This window comes from Mobula birostris, chromosome 7, assembly GCF_030028105.1.
Source record: "Mobula birostris isolate sMobBir1 chromosome 7, sMobBir1.hap1, whole genome shotgun sequence".
NCBI lineage: Eukaryota > Metazoa > Chordata > Chondrichthyes > Myliobatiformes > Myliobatidae > Mobula > Mobula birostris.
In genome coordinates, this window is record NC_092376.1 from 155124960 (window position 1) to 155146263 (window position 21304).

Consider the following 21304-nt stretch of genomic DNA (forward strand, 5'->3'; position numbering starts at 1 on the left):
CTACCGCCTGCCAAGGACCATCTGGTAATGGTGTCAGTTTTAGTGGTTCGGAAAAGATGGGGCTAGATACAGTTTGACAGCCATGACAAGTTTTGCAGTATTTCTCAGCTGCTTTATCCATTCCAGGTTTTGCACCAACTATTCCAAGGTGTCTTTCATGAGCTAGGGTGAGTGCCCGTGTGTACAAGGATTTAGGTAACACAACCCTTGTCTCTCTGAGGGTAAGATGACCCACTACACACAGCTCACTTGCAATGGGCACATATGCCTTACAGTTCTCAAAGTGTCTATTCATGATGGCTTTATGCACCTCCTGCAGCTCTGGATCTGTGGCTGACGCTCTCCATTTTTCGTGTTATCAGGGCTTTAGGCATAGCGCTCACAGCTATGAACCAGACATATTCCTTTGAATCATGTTTGTGTCTCTCTTTTTGAGCAGTCTCTCCCAGTAACGAAACATAGAAAACCTAGAGCACAATATAGGCCCTTCTGCCCACAAAGTTGTGCTGAACATGTCCCTACCTTAGAAATTACTAGGGTTACCCATAGCCCTCTAATTTTCTGAGCTCCATGTACCTATCCAAAAGTCTCTTAAAAGACCCTATTGTATCTGCCTCCACCACTGCTGCCGGCAGCCCATTCCATGCACTCAACACTCTCTACAAAAAAACTTACCCCTGACATCTCCTCTGTACCTACACCCAAGCATCTTAAACCTGTAAACAACAGGAATTCTGCAGACACTGGAAATTCAAGCAACACACATCAAAGTTGCTGGTGAATGCAGCAGGCCAGGCAGCATCTGTAGGAAGAGGTGCAGTCGACGTTTCAGGCCGAGACACTTCGTCAGGACTAACTGGCGAACGTCGACTGCACCTCTTCCTACAGATGCTGCCTGGCCTGCTGCGTTCACCAGCAACTTTGATGTGCGTTACCTTAAACCTGTGCCCTCTTGTGGCAGACAGTTCAACCCTGGGAAAAAGCCTCTGAGTATCCACATGATCAATGCCTCTCATCATCTTATACACCTCTATCAGGACACCTCTCATCCTCTGTCGCTCCAAGGAGAAAAGGCCGAGTTCACTCAACCTGTTTTCATAAGGCATTCTCCCCAATCCAGGCAACATCCTTGTAAATCTCCCCTGCACCCTTTCTATGGTTTCCACATACTTCCTGTAGTGAGGTGACCAGAACTGAGCACAGTACTGCAAGTGGGGTCCAACCAGAGTCCTATATTTCTGCAACATTACATCTTGGCTCCAAAATTCAATTCCACGATTGATGAAGGCCAATACACCGTATGCCTTCTTAACCACAGAGTCAACCTGCGCAGCTGCTTTGATCGCCCTATGGACTCGGACCCCAAGATCCCTCTGATCCTCCACACTGCCAAGAGTCTTACCATTAATACTATATTCTGCCATCATATTTGACCTACCAAAAGGAACCACCTCACACTTATCTGGGTTGAACTCCATCTGCCACTTCTCAGTCCAGTTTGTAACCTCTGACAGCCCTCCACACTATCCACAACACCTTCAACCTTTGTGTCATCAGCAAATTTTCAGCATCGAGGGAGAGAGGAAGAGGAGAGCCATCCGCAGTACCACCGATGCAGCAGAGAGGGCCTCAAGATGGCCGTGGCTCAAAAGAGGGGAGCCATGGAGCCATGAGTAGCTAGACATCTGGACACAAGCTGGGGTCTGATCAGCCCCGGCTGGGTCACCTGGAGGAGGTTGTATGATGTTGAAAGACCCGAAACACCCGATGATTCCAGGAACATCACTGAAGATGTGCCCAGAAGCATCAATAGATGTATGTACACAACTAACCCATCCCTCCACTTCATCATCTAGGTCATTTATAAAAATCACAAAGAGTAAGGGTCCCAGAACAGACCCCTGAGGCACACCACTGGTGACCGACTTCCATGCAGAATACGGCCCGTCTACGACCACTCTTTGCCTTCTGTGGGCAAGCCAGTTCTGGATCCACAAAGCAAGGTCCCCTTGGAAACCATGCTTCCTTACTTTCTCAATAAGCCTTGCATGGGGTACCTTACAAATGCCTTGCTGAAATCCATATACACGACATCTACTGCTCTTCCTTCATCAATGTATTCAGTCACATCGTCAGAAAATTCAGTCAGGCTTGCAAGGCATGACTTGCCCTTGACAAAGCAATGCTGACTATTCCTAATCATATTATACCTCTCCAAATGTTCATAAATCCTGCCTCTCAGGATCTTTTCCATCAACTTACCAATCACTGAAGTAAGACTCACTGGTCTATAATTTCCTGGGCTATCTCTACTGACTTTCTTGAATAAGGGAACAACATCCGCAACCCTCCAATCCTCCGAAACCTCTCCCGTCCTCATTGATGATGCAAAGATCATTGCCAAAGGCTCAGCAATCTCCTCCATGACTTCCTCCTTTTCTGCAGAGGAGACAGTATCTCTGATCAACAGTGCCATGCCCCCACCTTTTTGCGTCCCTCCCTGTCCTTTCTGAAACCTCTAAAGCCCGACGCTTGAAGAAACCATTTGTGCCCCTAAGCCATCCAAGTCTCTGTAACGGCCACAACATAATAGCTCCAAGTACTGATCCACGCTCTAAGCTCATCCACTTTGTTCACAATACTCATTGCGTTAAAAGAGACACATCTCAAACCGTCAGTCTGAACGCTTCCCTTCTTTATCATCTGCCTATCTTCCCTCACATGCTGTCTCCAAGCTTTCTCTATCTGTGAGCCAACCACCTTTTTCCCAGTCTCTTCAGTTCGGTTCCCACTCCCCAACAATTCTAGTTTATACTCTCCCCAGTAGCCTTAGCAAACCTCCCTACCAGGATGTTGGTCCCCCTGGGATTCAAGGGCAATCCGTCCTTTTTGTACAGGTCACACCTGCCTCAAAAGAGGTCCCAATGATCCAGAAATCTGAATCCCTGCCCCCTGCTCCAATCCTCCAGCCACACATTTATCCTCCACCTCATTCTATTCTGATCCTCACTGTCACATGGCACAGGAAGTAATCCCAAGATTACTACCTTTGCAGCCCTGCTTCTCAACTTCGTTCCTAAAAGACTCAGCAGAAAGCAGCTGATTGGGCAGTCGAGGTCAGGTGACCAAACATTTCGAAATGCTCAAATAGATAAATAGAGGGATAGCTCAAGCAAAGCGGCCAGTGGAAAGCAGCCAGTGAGTGAGTGGGCCAGTGAAGGAGTGGAGCTTTGAGGCTTTGACTCGAGAGGCTTCGACAAGAAGAGGAGGAAGACAAGCTAGCTCACAGTTAGTTTTTACAATGTCTCCTGAGATGGTGATGTGCCTCTCATGTGAGATGTGGCAGTCGTGAGGGAACTCCCCTCTCCCGCAGAGTCACATCTGCCAGAAGTGCATCCGGCTGGGCGATCTGGAAGACCGTGTAAGGAATCTGGAGCAGCAGCTGGATGACCTTCGACTCATAAGGGAGAATTAGGCAGTCATAGATGAAAGCTACAGGGAGGTAGTCACACCTAGGCTGTCGGAAGCAGGTTGTTGGGTGACAGTCAGAGGGGGGAAAGCAAAGGTGAGCAAACAGGTAGTGCAGAGCACCCCTGTAGCCATTTCCCTGAATAATAAGTTTACCGTCCTGGATACTGTTGGCGGGGACAACCGACCAGGTGTGAGCCATGGTGGCAGAGCCTCCGGCACTGAGTCTGACCCTGTGGTGCAGAAGGGTGGGACAGAGAAGAGGAGAGCTTTCATCATTGGAGACTCTATACTCAGGGGAGCAGACAGGAGATTTTGTGGACGTGAGAAGGATACCCGCATGGTTTGTTTGCCTCCCAGGTGCCAGGGTCCAGGATGTCTCTGACCGGGTGCACAACATCCTGGTACGAGAGGGAAAGCAACCAGAAGTTGTGATACATGTTGGGACCAACGACATAGGCAGGAGGGGGGATGAGGTCCTGAAGTGTGAGTTTCGGGAACTAGGCAGAAGGTTGAAGAAAAAGACCTCAAGGGTAGCGTTCTCAGGATTGCTGCCAGTGTTACGTGACAGTGATAGTAAGAATTGGAGGAGATGGCAGTTGAACGCGTGGCTGAGGAGTTGGTGCAGGGTTTTAGATTTTTAGATCATTGGGATCTCTTCTGGGGAAGGTGGAACCTGTACAGATTGGATGGGTTGCACCTGAACTCGAGGGAGAGCAATATCCTTTCAGGTAGGTTTGCTAGCATGGTTTGGGAGGGTTTAAACTAATTTGCGAGGGGGATAGGACCCAGAGCGATAGAGCAGTCAAAGAAGTGCATGGAGTAAAGCCAGATCTAACATACAGAGAGGCTTTGAGGAAAGAGAAGCAGAATAAACAGTGTAAAGACAGTAGGGTAGAAGGGCTGAAATGTGTGTACCTCAATGCAAGAAGCATCAGGAACAAAGATGATGAACTGAGAGCTTGGATACATACATGGAATTATGATGAAGTGGCCATTACAGAGACCTGGCTGGTACTAGGGCAGGAATGGATTCTCAATATTCCTGGATTTCAGTGCTTTAAAAGGGATAAAGAGGGCGGAAAAAGGGGAGGAGGGGTGGCATTACTGGTCAGGGATACCATTACAGCCAGAGAAAGGGTGGGTAATGTAGCAGGATCCTCTTTTGAGTCAGTATGGGTGGAAGTCAGGAACAGGAAGGAAACAGTTACTCTATTGGGGGTATTCCATAGGCCCCCTGGTAGCAGCAGAGATACAGAGGAGCAGATTGGGAGGCAGATTTTGGAAGGGCGCAAAAATAACAGGGTTGTTATCATGGGTGACTTTAACTTCCCTAATATTGATTGGCACCTGATTCGTTCCAAGGGTTTAGATGGGGCAGAGTTTGTTAAGTGTGTCCAGGACGGATTCCTGTCACAGTATGTGGACAGGCCGACCAGCGGGAATGCTATACTAGATCTAGTACTAGGTAACGAACCGGGTCAGGTCACAAATCATTCAGTGGGTGAGCATCTGGGGGATAGTGACCACCGCTCCCTGGCCTTTAGCATTATCATGGAAAAGGATAGAATCAGAGAGGACAGGAAAATTTTTAATTGGGGAAAGGCAAATTATGAGGCTATGAGGCTAGAACTTGCGGGTGTGAATTGGGATGATGTTTTTGCAGGGAAATGTACTATGGACATGTGGTCAATGTTTAGAGATCTCTTGTGGGATGGTAGGGATAAATTTGTCCCGGTGAGGAGGATAAAGAATGGTAGGGTGAAGGAACCATGGGTGACAAGTAAGGTGGAAAATCTAGTCAGGTGGAAGAAGGCAGCATACATGAGGTTTAGGAAGCAACGATCAGATGGGTCTATTGAAGAATATAAGGAAGCAAGAAAGGAACTTAAGAAGGGGCTGAGAAGAGCAAAAAGGGGGCATGAGAAGGCCTTGGCGAGTAGGGTAAAGGAAAACCCCAAGGCATTCTTCAATTATGTGAAGAACAAAAGGATGACAGGAGTGAAGGTAGGACCGATTAGAAATAAAGGTGGGAAGATGTGCCTGGAGGCTGTGGAAGTGAGCGAGGTCCTCAATGAATACTTCTCTTCGGTATTCACCAATGAGAGGGAACTTGATGATGGTGAGGACAATATGAGTGAGGTTGATGTTCTGGAGCATGTTGATATTAAGGGAGAGGAGGTGTTGGAGTTGTTAAAATACATTAGGACAGATAAGTCCCCAGGGCCTGACGGAGTATTCCCCAGGCTGCACCACGAGGCAAGAGAAGAGATTGCTGAGCCTCTGGCTAGGATCTTTATGTCCTTGTTGTCCACGGGAATGGTACCGGAGGATTGGAGGGAGGTGAATGTTGTTCCCTTGTTCAAGAAAGGTAGTAGGGATAGTCCGGGTAATTATAGACCAGTGAGCCTTACGTCTGTGGTAGGAAAGCTGTTGGAAAAAATTCCTAGAGATAGGATCTATGAGCATTTAGAGAATCATGGTCTGATCAGGAACAGTCAGCATGGCTTTGTGAAGGGCAGATCGTGTCTAACAAGCCTGACAGAGTTCTTTGAGGAGGTGACCAGGCATATACATGAGGGTAGTGCAGTGGATGTGATCTACATGGATTTTAGTAAGGCATTCGACAAGGTTCCACACAGTAGGCTTATTCAGAAAGTTAGAAGGCATGGGATCCAGGGAAGTTTGGCCAGGTGGATTCAGAATTGGCTTGCCTGCAGAAGGCAGAGGGTGGTGGTGTGGAGGAGCAGAGGGACCTCGGGGTACATGTCCACAGATCCCTGAAAGTTGCCTCACAGGTGGATAGGGTAGTTAAGAAAGCTTATGGGGTGTTAGCTTTCATAAGTCGAGGGATAGAGTTTAAGAGTCGTGATGTAATGATGCAGCTCTATAAAACTCTGGTTAGGCCACACTTGGAGTACTGTGTCCAGTTCTGGTCACCTCACTATAGGAAGGATGTGGAAGCATTGGAAAGGGTACAGGGGAGATTTACCAGGATGCTGCCTGGTTTAGAAAGTATGCATTATGATCAGAGATTAAGGGAGCTAGGGCTTTACTCTTTGGAGAGAAGGAGGATGAGAGGAGACATGATAGAGGTGTACAAGATAATAAGAGGAATAGATAGAGTGGATAGCCAGTGCCTCTTCCCCAGGGCACCACTGCTCAATACAAGAGGACATGGCTTTAAGGTAAAGGGTGGGAAGTTGAAGGGGGATATTAGAGGAAGGTTTTTTACTCAGAGAGTGGTTGGTGTGTGGAATGCACTGCCTAAGTCAGTGGTGGAGGCAGATACACTAGTGGAGTTTAAGAGACTACTAGACAGGTATATGGAGGAATTTAAGGTGGGGGCTTATATGGGAGGCAGGGTTTGAGGGTCGGCACAACATTGTGGGCCGAAGGGCCTGTACTGTGCTGTACTATTCTATGTTCTATGTTCTAACTCCCTGCAGTCTGTTTTCAGGACCTCTTCCCTTTTCCTACCTATGTCATTGGTACCTATATGTATTTTATACTTTATACTTTACTTCATACTTTATTGTCGCCAAACAATTTGTACTAGAATGTACAATCATCACAGTGATATTTGATTCTGTGCTTCACACTCCCTGGATTACAAAGATTAAATATTAAAAAATATTAAAAATAGTTAAAATTAGTAAATATTAAAAATTTAAATTATAAATCATAAATAGAAAATAGAGAAATGCAAAGTAAGGTAATGCAAAAAAACCGAGAGGCAGGTCCGGATATTTGGAGGGTACGGCCCAGATCTGGGTCAGGATCCGTTCAGCAGTCTTATCACAGTTGGAAAGAAGCTGTTCCCAAATCTGGCCGTACGAGTCTTCAAGCTCCTGAGGCTTCTCCCAGAGGGTAGAGGGACGGAAAGTGTGTTGGCTGGGTGGGTCGTGTCCTTGATTATCCTGGCAGTACTGCTGCAACAGCGTGCGGTGTAAAGTGAGTCCAAGGACGGAAGATTGGTTTGTGTGATGTGCTGCGCCGTATTGACGATCTTCTGCAGCTTCTTTCGGTCTTGGACAGGAACAACTTCCATACCAGGTTGTGAAGCACCCTAGAAGAATGCTTTCTACAGTGCATCTATAAAAATTAGTGAGGGTTTTAGGGGACAGGCCAAATTTCTTTAGTTTTCTCAGGAAGTATAGGCACTGTTGGGCATTCTTGGCAGTGAACTCTGCTTGGTTGGACCAAATCAGGTCATTTGTGATATTGACCCTGAGGAACTTAAAGCTTTTGGCCTGTTCCACTTGCGCACCACCGACGTAAATTGGGTCGTGCGGTCCGCTACTCTTTCTGAAGTCAACAACCAATTCTTTTATCTTGCTGACTTTGAGGGATAGGATATTGTCTTCTCACTATGCCACCAGGTTCTTAATTTCCTCTCTGTACTCAAACTCATCATTACCCGAGATACGGCCTACAATTGTTGTGTCATCAGCAAACTTATATATTGAGTTCGATGGAAGCTTGGCTACACAATCGTGGGTGTACAGTGAGTACAGCAGGGGGCTGAGTACACAGCCTTGTGGGGCACCAGTGCTCAGAGTGATTGTAGAGGAGAGCTTTTCCCTTATTTTTCCAGCCTGGTTCCTGTCTGTGACGAAGTTGAAGATCTAGCTGCAGATCTGAGTGCTAAGGCCCAGGTTCCGGAGCATAGGAATCGGTTTATTTGGAATGATGGTATTAAAGGCAGAACTGTTCTCCCTCCCACTGCAGGATATCGTGGACACGATCTGAAACATCCCGGACCCTGGCATCTGGGAGGCAAACTACCATCTGAATTTCTTTCCTGCGTCCACATAATTGCCTGTCTGACCCCCTAACTATAGAGAGTTGCCTTGACAGTGAGTCTGCAATGTTCTGTTTTCCTGGCATGTGTATGACTCTGTAATCATATGGTTGAAGGCTCAAGACCCATCGCTCTATGCATGCACATGGTTTAGACCTTGGACTGTAAATCATCTCCAAAGGTTTATGATCTGTGATCAAGTCAAATTTTCTCCCATACAAATAAGGATGAAGTCTTTCACAGGTCTATACTAGTGCTAATGCTTCCTGCTCTGTTCGTGAGTATTTTTGTTCACAGTCTGTTGGACTACAGCTCACGTAGGAGACAGGTACCATTTCTTCATTTTGTTTCTGTATGAGTACAGCCCCCAGTCCGACTGGGCTGGCATCTGCTATTACTTTAATTGGTGCATCTTTATCAAAATAGGCCAATGTATCTGCTCTTGCTAGCTCCTCTTTTAGAGCTTTGAATGTTTGTTTCTGTTCTTCTCCGAACTTGAACTGGGTGTCCTTCCTGGACAATTTTCTCAGTGGTTCTGATGAAGTTGCAAACTGTGGTATGAATCTGCTGCTGTAGCCAACAAGACATATTGAACTCCTCACTTCTGTAGTGGTTTGTGGTTCACAAGCCTCCGTTATTGCTCACACTCTCTCCTCATTTGGTCTGATGCTTTTCTGTGACAAGAGAATTCCCATGAAAACTAATCTGTCAATGTTGAACTAACATTTGTTCAGGTTCAGTGTCAATCCATACTCTGCAAGTCTCTTTAAGCATGCAGTCTCTCATCATGCAGTTTTTGGTTCGGCGCATGTACAATCACATCATCTGAGGTGTTCTCAACTCCTTCGATTCCAGCTAAAGCATTTGCTATCTCATGCTGGTACTGCTCACTGGCTGATGACACAACAAATATCAGCCTCTTGTACCTATACACCCCTTTATGCACAGCAAGTGTGATTATCTCTCTAGATTCTGGAGTAAGTTCTAGCTGGTCATAGCGCCATTTCAAATCTAGTTTGATAAACATGGCAGCTTCATTCATACCCTGTAGTATCTCGTCTACAGTTGGAATGGGATATCTCTCCCTCACAATTGCTTCATTTGCCCTTCTTATATCTAGGCACATTCTTGTCAGGTTTTGGTTAAATTACTGTTGGGTTTCCCAAGGAGTTGGGCCTTCAACTTTCTTGATAATGAACATTTTCTTTAGTGTTCAATTTTTCTCTCGACAGCCTCCCTTAAGTTGTAAGGTGTGCATCTGAATATCACAGACTTTACCTTTGGATCAATGTACAAACTGATCTGCTCAGTGTTCAACATTCCTACTCCTTCAAACACTTTTGCTTACTGCAACTTAACTGACTCTTTAATCTCTGTCACTGCTGACATATTTTCTCTAATCTTTAACACACTCAGTTTTGTAGCTGTTTTCTCTACCCAGGAGTGGTTCACCATTGTTGTTTATCACAATGAACTCTGCCTGGTCTGTTCTAATTCCAATACTTATTTCACATTCAAACACCCCCTTAACCTCCAGTGAAGTGCTAGATGAATATGGGGACAGCTTTCTCTTCTGCTTTGGAACATATGAATGGCACTTCTTTGACTTAAGTTTTCCCCACACCGTTTCACCCAGTGTATTACTTCTGGCTCCTGAATCTACTAACATGTACAGATTTATACCCACTACACTAAAAGTAATTTTTTCAGATGACTCTGTCCCATTAACAACAAATGCAAATTCCTTCTGTTCATGCTCACCATTGTTCACTTTTGTGTCATTAATCCTTTTGTCCGGTACAATTTTGCAAAGTGGTCATTTCCAGTGCATTTTCTGCATGTCTTTCCATGAACTGGGCACGTTGGATCTCTACTCAGGTGATCTGAATTTCCACATCTGTAGCATTTCCTTTCACTTGTATTAATGGTCTGTCTTTTTGCCAATTGTTGTGTCCTCACGGTGTGAAACACTGTGTACAGGCTCTGGCTGGCTCACTTGAAGTGACAAGGCTGACAACTGTTCCTCTACTTTATCACATTGTGCCACTATTTCCAGTGTGCGGGCAAGTGTTAGACCCTGCATATTCTCCAGTAGCTTTCCCCGCACGGAGACCGAGTTACATTTTCCAATATGGCTTCCTTGATTTGGTTGTCTGTGTCAATTAGAAAAGCAAGTAGAGAACTGTTGAACGATCTCACCTTGTTTTTGGGCAAGCTGGTTAAACTGCTGCTGGGCAAATGTAGTGCTGACCTGGGGAACGAAGTAAGCATTCAGCACATCCACTGCTGCTGCATAGTCTGTGACTTGTCCCATGTTTGGTAGTGTTGAGAACAGATCCTGCACATCTGGTCCTGCAAGGTGCAAAAGTAGTGCTCTGCTTCTTTGTTTTGTCTTATCTGTTACGTTATTGTCCACTATCAGTCCTTTACCGTCAGCATGAAGTTCAAAGGAGTTCAGACACCGTGTTCATCTCTGACCTAGTGTTGCTGATTCCATAAAACATTGGAAGTTTTGGATCCCTGATTTCTCCATTCTTATCAACTAACGATAAACTTACTTTCAAATTCCGTATCCTCGTCACCACTGTTGTGTATTTGCAACCTATCTTAGTACGTAATTAGATAGTGCATATATCATGACTCAACACTTTATGCTCTGAACATGCCTTTATTTCTCATTCTCCCTTCTGTGCTCCCTCACATTGCGTGTTGTCCTGTCCCAGACTGATGACATCATCACCATACTTGCCAAGTGTCAAATTACATTAACCGGCCTTACCATTTCAAAACATGGCAGGCAGCATGTTGCCTACTTTCCTTCTGCCTCTATGTTGTGCCTTAAATGTCTTTTATTACATTAAACACGTTATATAAATCTAAGGTGTCTATGTAAAGGATCAGTAACTGTGTGGTCTACACTGAAGTTGCTACCTGACCAAATGGAACTATGCCAGAGAAGGGAAAGGGCTGTAAGTAGATGATGTTTTAGTAATTGGACAAAAAAAAAAGTTACACATGCCTGCATTAGGTGAACTCCATTGAACTTTGAATCATCTTTTGATCTTTTGCTTTGAAGCAATCCTTAGAGGGATGCCACTTTATTAAATGAGCAAACAGATAATTGAAGATGTGGCTCTTAGTTTGGCCATGCCTATGTAGATTAATTGTTTAATTTAAAGTAGCTGATGTGCAAAAATACCGAATGAGTGGAAGGCTTACATGAATGAACAATAATAGCTATATACAATTATCGCCTCCAATTCAGCTTTCACTTCTGCTAAACAGAAAAAAGACACCCAAAATATCCCATGTAATTCATGAATTTTCATGGTTTTGCTCTGCTTTTGTTGATATATTGTCTCCGAGAGGCTAAAATTTAACTTTCTGGCACTAGTATCTTTTATAATCACCCTGAGTTTCTAATTTCTATAACTGAATTAGACCTTTTCTTCTTGGAGGGATGGAGGATGAGAGTTGACCTGATAGAGATGTATAATTTGATGAGAGGCATTGATCGTGTGGATAGTTAGAGGCTTTTTGCCAGGGGTGAAATGGCAAACATGAAAGGGCACAGTTTTAAGGTGTTTGGATGTAGGTACAAAGGAGATGTCGGGGGTAAGTTTTTTACGCAGAAGTTGGTGAGTGCATGGAATGGGCTGCCAGTGACGGTGGTGGAGGTGGGTACAATAGGGTCTTTTAAGAGACTCCTGGATATGTACGTGGTGCTTAGAAAAATAGAGGGCTATGGGTAACCCGAGGTAATTTCTAAAATAAGTACATGCTCGGCATCGTGGGCCAAAGGGCCTGTATTGTGCTGTAGGTTTTCTATGTTTCTATATTTCTAACTGCTTTTTCAATCATCCCCCTCTCTTTGTCGACTATTTGAGTAATCCTTTGGACAACCTTCTGAATTTTTATTGCTTTGGCTTGTTGCCTATTTTCCCACAACTCTGTAAAGTGCTTTGGGATGTTTTTCTATAGTAAAGCTGTAACATAAATCTATGTTACTAGGATAAAGGATTGCTAACCACATGGTCTTGATTGGGCTGCTACTTCACTAAGTGAGTGTGAAGGCCTGGGAGAGGATAGGAACATACTCCTAATATAGCTACATAGATTAGAACCTATAAAAGCGACATAGGTTATAATCAAACTGGAATGATCCATGAATATCAGAAGCTGGAGAGATGCCAGCCTGATTTAGAAGAGAGTATAACTGGCTGCATTGTCACTGGGCAGTGACAACAGAAGCCAGGAGTGGCAAGGTTATGAAAAATAAAACACAAGAGTTCAAGAAATGATAGGCAAACGCTTCAAGCTCCAGGAACAAAATTAACTGTACAAATACAAAACAGTGATGCTGATAGAAGTACAGACTCAAGATAATTCTAGTCTGTTAATGTAAACTCAATTTATTCTGTATTGTTTAAAATTCATATTCTGCACATTAAATATCTAAGAAAATCATAATATTTAATGAAATAGAAAAGAGAGCTTAACATGACCTTGATAACAGAGGATTGGTTGTGAATTTTGAAGTTGTTAACTTTTCTTTGATTTGTGCCAATCACTCTTTAATTCAATTTAAAATTGTACATCATTACTATTTGACAAAGGAAAGAACTGTCTAAAATATTTCCTAATGTTGATAGTGTGATAGATGTAAAACTGAGACAGCTACATTGACACATATGTTTTGGTCGTGTTCTGTATTGAAATAGTTTTGGAAATCTATTTTCTCTACAACTTCTAAAGCTTTAAAAATTAATTTGCAATCTAATAAATTGACAGTTTTGTTCGGTATAATCCCTCAATATATTCATGGTATTTCTATATCAGACCGACATGTAATTGCATTTGTTATATTATTGGCCAGAAGGGCTATTTTATTGAAATGGAAAGATGCCTCTGTTCCCACTTTGATACAATGGTTCTCTCAGGTGATGTTATGTCTTAGTTTAGAGAAAATCAGAAGTCGAACGTTTGATCCTCGATCTGACTTTGAGAAAAGGTGGGGTTCTTTTGCTCGCAACTATCATTTGATTTGAGTTAATTAAGGTGGTTCCCTTCTGATTCTTGTTTAAATGGAATTGAGTTGGCAGATTGATGTTTTTCTTTTATGGAAGCTTGTATGGCGTATAGCTCCGGAGTTGTGCTCCCAATGTTTTTTCCCCCCCTTTTTTTTCCCTGTTAGTAGGGGTTTCTTTTGTTTTAGTTAGTAGGGGTTCTTTTTTTCCTTCTTTCTTTTTTTCCAAAAACAATAGTTTTAACATTTTATTTTACTTCTTATTATTGATATATTGTTTAGCTTTGTTAATCAGTTATTTGATGATTTAATTCTCATTGTACATATTGACATGTTGACTTGATTATTTTAATGTATTTTTTATTGATTTTCAATACTAATTAATAAAATGATTTAAAATTGAAAAAAAAATAATGAAAATAGTACAAGCTGTGTAACTCTTCACAGGGATTTGATCTATTAGTATTCATCCAAAAAACTTTCCTTTAAAGCTATTCCCAATGCTATTTTAACATTGGCATTAACCCATTTTAAATGTTTGGTTTAAGCGAGTCTCACATATGCCGATTAGCTGGATATAGGGAATGAGCTGGATGTAGGCGACCAGCTGGCACCATGGAGAATGAATAAGTATTTTATATTACAATTAATGTTATTGTCAAGATAATTACAAGATAAATTTCACAGTACATAGAAGTACTTCAAGTTTACCTGGAGTGTTGGTTTCTTGACAGATTCAAGGAATTTTGGTCTTACGCTCCGGAAACCTTTTGCAGCAAGACTGTTCTGGGGTTTTCCATCAAGAGGGTATGGTTTCCATGCTGCAAGAGAAAATGGGAAAAAAATGGGCCCAAGTACATTGGGAAACGGTGAAAACTACTTTATATCCAATTAGACGGTGAAGAGGAAAAAGACTTGTACTTGCCGGATTTCATCGTGCTAAATGGAGAATGGGATGGTCGCATCCATCTCCCAACCCTCTTCAAACGTGACAAATATTGAAGTTTAGCGGACACTGGCTCAGGGGAAAGTGTAAGGGGTTTAGAGAGGACCTGAGAAAGAACTGTTTCACCGAGAGAATTGTTGGAATCTGGAACCCAAAGCCTGAAAAGTGGATGGTGGAAGAAGGTACTTCCATGATATTTATGAAGAATCTGGATAACAATTCAACTTCCAAGGAATTGAAAGCTTTGGCTCAAGTGCTGATATAATTTATGGTATTATTTGTGTAATTTATGCTGAGAGTTTATTTTTTTCTTGTGAATGTATCCGGTATTATGTGCCTGTGATTCTGTAATTTTCATTGCAATTGTGCATAGCTGTACTTGAAATTTGACAAAAACTTGATTTGATTTTGTTAAATAGGATTAGTATAGATAGGCACCAGATAGTCAGCATGGACTTGTTGGGCTGAAGAGCCCATTTCTAAACTCTCTGATTCTAAATGCTAGTTAACATATTGGTAGCAAACAACTGGTCTTGATCTCCAGATATGTCAATCATACTTCCATGACCTTTTTTTTAATTTAGGCTTATTAGAAACCTACAAATTCATACACTCCTTATCTTATTATATGTTCTGCAGCAGCTTTAAAAAACATTTAAAGGGACAGCTGATGAAGGAGTACATTTTTAAACTTCCTTTAATTTAAGGACAGGAGAATACAGAGTAGTCAGTGCAGTGGTGAGGTGGCAACACATTCTTACTCTCTCTGAGTGATCCCTGTAATTCAAATGAAAAGCTTTATCAGTAAAATGATTTTAGTAAGGGCTTCCAAGTCATGAAAATGAATTGGAGCCTAATGCCAGAGTGCTTGAAAAATGATCAGATCTTCAGAAGTAGTTAAAGACTATTTCCAATTAAATATTCCCATTAGATAAAATCAAACTCATCAAGGCTATCAGCATGAAGCATCTCACTGTCAGAATATATACGGCATAATTTGGGGATTTACTGAGAGGTCTATGTTTATCTATTCTGCTGACTTGTTGGTCTGAAGGGAACTGTGTGTGCATTCAGCTGTTAGTGGTGAAGTATGTTCTAAGCTAACACAGACCCACCATAAGTCACTTCAAGATGAGTGATAGAAGCCATTGAATATGCCACTCTGTGGAGGCCAATGGTGGGCTTGGACCTGCTAAGATTACAAAGCATTATGCTAGGAATTGGTCTGTGAGATTGCATGCCAGTCTGATCTCGAGTAGGTTTGGAATTCGCATGGGAATTCATGATTTGGAGATCAGACATTAAGCTTTCAGTGTAATTTTAATTTTACCATTTTCGACTATTTTATTATTACCATAATGTGTTTATATAGATTTTACTTTGTTTTTAGATTTTCATTTTTTAAATTCCATTTTCTCCACAGAGTAATTTCAATAGCATACAACAGGAATTCTGCAGATGCTGGAAATTCAAGCAACACACATCAAAGTTGCTGGTGAACGCAGCAGGCCAGGCAGCATCTCTAGGAAGCAGTGCAGTCGACGTTTCAGGCCGAGACCCTTCATCAGGACAATTTCAATAGCATTGTCAGGTATCAGACATATTTTTAATGTTTGTTGCAAAGCCACAAAGTGTTTCTCAGGACGTGTGGCTCCACTCCAGACTTGCGTTCTGTCAGAGGGTTTCCTGGCATTCTGGGAACAGAGAGTCAGTGATATCCTGGTTGAACTGAATCATTGCTGAGATCTTGCTTGGTGCCACTGATTGCCAGGGCTGGGGAGGCAGAATATTTAATCAAGGTGGATGATTTATGTATTATGTAAGAGAATCTAGTGATGTAGGGTCATTCTAGGAAAGTGGCACAAAGGTGATTGGTGGAACAAGTGTGAGAGATTGAATGGCCTATAGGTTTGTTTGTACATTAACACTCAGAGAGAAGGAAAGTATTGCGAGATCAGTATAACTCTGAGGAGCTAGTTAATACTGAGAGACTGGAATGTCACTGACTCTCTAGGCTAAGAGAGAGAGAAAAAAAATTAATGAGCAGGAGAATGAATAAAGTGTAGGGGTGTACAGAGAGACAGAACACCTTATCATGGACAGAGCCATGCAGCAGTGAGGAGATAGAAGAACGTGATACTGATAAACTAAGACAACATTGATTGCCCAGGGTAACAGAATAACTCTAAGACTGGATGATACAGACACATTTGAGTTAGATTGAGAGAGCTGCATAACATAGAGGGAACAGGGTAGCATTAACTGTTTAGTATATTACAGAGAGCGTAGCAGGGCAGGTTGGCACTTTGAGAGAAAGGTAACCCGAAAAACAGCATGACATGTAGTGATCCGGAAACAGACAGAAAGAAGAATAACTAAGTCAGAGAACATGGAGGGAAGAACATGGAAAGAAGGTTGGAGTAGCCCAAAGAGCAGAATAGAAAAGAGAGAAAGGGCATAACACAAAGAACAGGGTATCACAGAAAGAAAATAGTAACACAGAGGGGGCAAATTATCATTTAGAGATGGCAAAATACTGGCATGGAATCAGGATAAAACTGGGAAAGAACATAACTAAGAAGGCCAGAAAACTAAGAGAGCAGCATAACTGCAGCCTCAGTTCCGATGAAGGGTTTTTAATCTGAAATGTTAACTGTTTCTGTTCTATAACCTTTGTTTGACTGATGGCGTTCTTCTAGCACTTCTTATTGAGGATAATACAGAGATGGAAAGCCTCAACTAAGTAATAAGGCACCAAAAGAGCAGGTTAATGTTCAGTGTACAAGATCTGATGGGGAAAGAAGATCCTGCTCGGAACAGGAGAACTAAATTAATAGAGCAGCACAAAGAGCAGAGGATAATACCAAGTGACCACAATCACATTGGTATTACAGGGATACACTATGGGTGCAGCATGGCACTGATTAAGATGGCACAACAGAGCAGGGTAACATCGATCAAGATTACAAAAACTAACCTGAGTACATTCTGTGACTTCAAAGTTCAGCTTCACCTGAAATTAACAAAATAAAATTATGTTTCAAACTTCTAGATATAAACTTGAACCTAACAATTTAGATGTGAATCACAGTTATCTTAAATAGCAAGAGCTATATAACCATGTAAGCATATAATAATTACAGCATGGAAAAAGGCCATCTTGACCCTTCTAGTCCATACCAAATGCTTACTCTCATCTAGTACCACCGACCTGCACTCAGCCCATAACCCTCCATTCCTTTCCTGCCTATACAGTATCCATTCCTTTCCTGCCCATACAGTTATCGATTTTTACTTTAAATGACAATATCAAGCCTGCCTCTACCACTTCTACTGGAAGCTCGTTCCACACAAATATCACTCTCTGAGTAAAGAAGTTGCCCTTCGTGTTACTCCTAAACTTTTGCCCCCTAACTCTCAACTCATGTCCTCTTGTTTGAATCTTCCCTACTCTCAATGGAAAAAGCCTATCCAAGTCAACTCTATCTACCCCCCTCATAATTTTAATTACCTCTATCAAATCCCCCCTCAACCTTCTATGCTCCAAAGAATAAAGACCCAACTTGTTCAACCTTTCTCTGTAACTTAGGTGCTGAAACCCAGGGAAAGTTCTGGTAAATCTTCTCTGTACTCTCTCTATTTTGTTGACATCTTTCCTATAATTCAGTGACCAGAACTGTATACAATACTCCAAATCTGGCCTTACCAATGCCTTGTACAATTTTATCATTACATCCCAACTCCTATACTCAATGCTCTGATTTATGAAGGCCAGCATACCAAAAGCTTTCTTCACCACCCTATCCACATGAGATTCCAGCTTCAGGGAACTATGCACCATTATTCCTAGATCCCTCTGTTCTACTGCATTCTTCAATGCCCTACTATTTACCATGTATGTCCTATTTTGATTAGTCCTACCAAAATGTAGCACCTCAAACTTATCAGCATTAAACTCCATCTGCCATCTTTCAGCCCACTCTTCTCAATGGTCTAAATCTCTCTGCAAGCTTTGAAAACCTACTTCATTATCTACAACGCCACCTATCTTGGTATCATCTGCATACTTACTAATCCAATTTACCACCCCATCATCCAGATCATTAATATATATGATAAACAACATTGGACCCAGTGCAGATCCCTGAGGTGCACCACTAGTCACCAGCCTCCAATCTGACACACAGTATTCCACCACTACTCTCTGGCGTCTCCCATTCAGCCACTGCTGAATCCATTTTACTACTTCAATATTAATACCTAACGATTGAACCTTCCTAACTAACCTTCTGTGTGAAACCTTGTCAAAGGCCTTACTGAAGTCCATATAGACAACATCCACCGCTTTACCCTCATCAACTTTCTAGTAACCTCTTCAAAAAATTCAATAAGATTTGTCAGACATGACCTTCCATGCACAAATCCATCTTGACTGTTCCTAATCAGACCCTGTCTATCCAGATAATTATATATACCATCTCTAAGAATACTTTACATTAATTTACCCACCACTGACGTCAAACTTACAGACCAATAATTGCTAGGTTTACTCTTTGAACCCTTTTTAAACAATGGAACAGCATGTGCAATACGCCAATCCTCTGGCACCATCCCTGTTTCTAATAACATTTGAAATATTTCTGTCAGAGCCCCTGCTATTTCTACACTAACTTCCCTCAAGGTTCTAGGGAATATCCTGTCAGGACCTGGAGACTTATCCACTTTTATACTCCTTAAAAGCACCAATACGTCCTCTTCTTTAATCATCATAGTTTCTATAACTTTCCTACCTGTTTCCCTCACCTTACACAATTCAATATCCTTCTCCTTAGTGAACACCAAAGAAAAGAAATTGTTCCAAATCTCCCCCATCTCTTTTGGTTCCACACATAGCTGTCCACTCTGATTCTCTAAGGGACCAATTTTATCCCTCACTATCCTTTTGCTATTAATATAACTGTATTATATTAATATATTAATATAACTGTAGAAACCCTTTGGATATGAAGCTATTAATAGGAGCCAGAGATTTGCTAAAACATATGTACTACATCTTTCATAACCTTAGAAAATCAAAGATCATATTATGTCCTTTTGATATGTTGAACAATTCTAAAGTTAGAAAATATGAGAATTAATTTCTCTAGGCTGTTGTCTCACAAATGTCCATGAATATCTGGATAGACAGGACAAAATTAGGGAAATGAGTAGATATTCTATTATTTAATATGATATAATTTATTCCTGAGAGATAAATACTTGTTTATAAATTATGGGAGTTCTTCTTCACAATGTAAAAAGTGACTTTTTAGCTCCAGTTGGGGAGGTAGATGACCCTTCAGAAAGATACCCAGGAAATGCTATCTGACATTACAGCAATCCAACAGTACTCATTCTTTGGGAAGCAAAATGCTTCACACAAAATTGTCATAAGGGGGCGCTGAAGGCGGACCCAAATGCAAGGCACAGACACTGAAGTACTCGGAACAGGACTTAGGTTTATCGAGATAGCAAGGTGAGTAAGGAAGAAACGACGCTGGACATGGACACAGGCCCCAGACGAGACGAGGTCACCGGGCCTGGGCTAGGACTTGGACTAGAAACATGGGACCCAGACGGGGAACTAGGAACGAGGAGCCTGGACTAGGAACACAGAAGTCCAGAACTAGAGTTTGGACAAGGACCCAGAACCTGGGTCTTGTTTGGGACTCGGAACCTGGTCTTGACTCAGAACTGGAACCCGGGTCTAGGCTAGGAATTGGGACTAGGATCTTGGCAAGGACAGGATGTGGCTAGGCTACAGGACTGGACGTGGCTACAGGACTGGACAGGATGAAAACACAAAAACTTGACTTGGACAGGACGAGGTTCTAGAACGTGGCTTGGACAGGATGAGAGGGAACTACAGCACAGGACGAGGGAACTCCAGCACCAGGCTGGGTGAGGTACTCCTGGGCTGGGCAAAGAACCTCCAGCACAGGACATGGCTCTTGACCTAGGTTTGGCTCGGCTCTTGGACTCGGCTTGGTTAGGCTCTTGAGTATGGAGCTGGGATTCCTCCTAGGAGTGCAGGGCCGGGACCCTTTCTAGGATACAGGGCTGGGACCCTTCCTAGGACACAGGGCTGGGATGACTGCCGAGGTAAACTGCCGAGGATTCGGATGGGGATGGTCCAACGCAGGACAAGGAATCTCCAGCACCGGGCTGGGCTGAGCGAGGCACGTGGACTGGAAGAGGACATGAAGCTCAGACTTGGACAGGGCTGGAACACGGCGCCTGGACTTGGTCTTGGAGCACAGGAACACAGAGCCTTGGACTAGAGCACAGGAACACAGAGCCTTGGTCTGAAGCACAGGAACACAGAGCCTTGGTCTGGAGCACAGGCACACAGAGCCTTGGACTGAAGTACAGGAACACAGAGCCTTGGACTGAAGCACAGGAACACAGAGCCTTGGTCTGGAGCACAGGCATACAGAGCCTTGGACTGGAGCACAGGCACACAGAGCCTTGGACTGAAGCACAGGCACACAGAGCCTTGGTCTGGAGCACAGGCACACAGAGCCTTGGACTGGAGCACAGGAACACAGAGTCAGGGCCCCTCCTTGGGAACAGGACTTAGGGCCGGGGCTTTACACAGAGTCAGGACCCCTCCTTGGGAACAGGACATAGGGCTGGGACTCATACACAGACACAGACACTAAACACAGGGACACAAAGAGACAGTTCCAAACTGAACGATAGAAAGTTCCTTCTCTTGGCGTGGCAAGGCTCCGATCTCACTCTGGGGGTTGAACTTGACAGGGATACTGACAAGGTTTCAGGCAAAGGTTTCAGAAGGAAGGGGATGGAGCAGTCCAGCAAACTATTCCTGGTTTGCAGAGGTATTTATGTGCCAGACCAAAATGAGAATCAGGTGCCTCAATTAAAGCACCCAACAGAACAAGGAAGAAAACAGGAAAACCCAGAACAAGGATTGATGGACCGGACCGTGAACCAGAATGCGGACTTCCTGGACCAGACCATGACAAAAATGTGTTTTGTTCATAGCACTGAAATACTT

At 43.0% G+C, this 21304-nt stretch overlaps 1 protein-coding gene across 4 annotated transcripts in view; it reads right to left on the reverse strand.

The window, feature by feature from the left end:
* The window catches only part of LOC140200520 (uncharacterized), a 147923-nt gene that overhangs the window by 116274 nt on the left and 10345 nt on the right, over positions 1-21304 (reverse strand). For all 4 annotated transcript variants that reach the window (XM_072263982.1, XM_072263981.1, XM_072263983.1 and 1 more), the window contains exons 2-3: positions 17222-17257; positions 14010-14119 (exon numbers count right to left, since the gene is read on the reverse strand). In XM_072263982.1, coding sequence (XP_072120083.1) covers positions 14010-14119; positions 17222-17231 — 120 coding nt within the window. In that variant the 5' untranslated portion in view covers positions 17232-17257. The remainder of the gene's footprint in view (positions 1-14009; positions 14120-17221; positions 17258-21304) is intronic.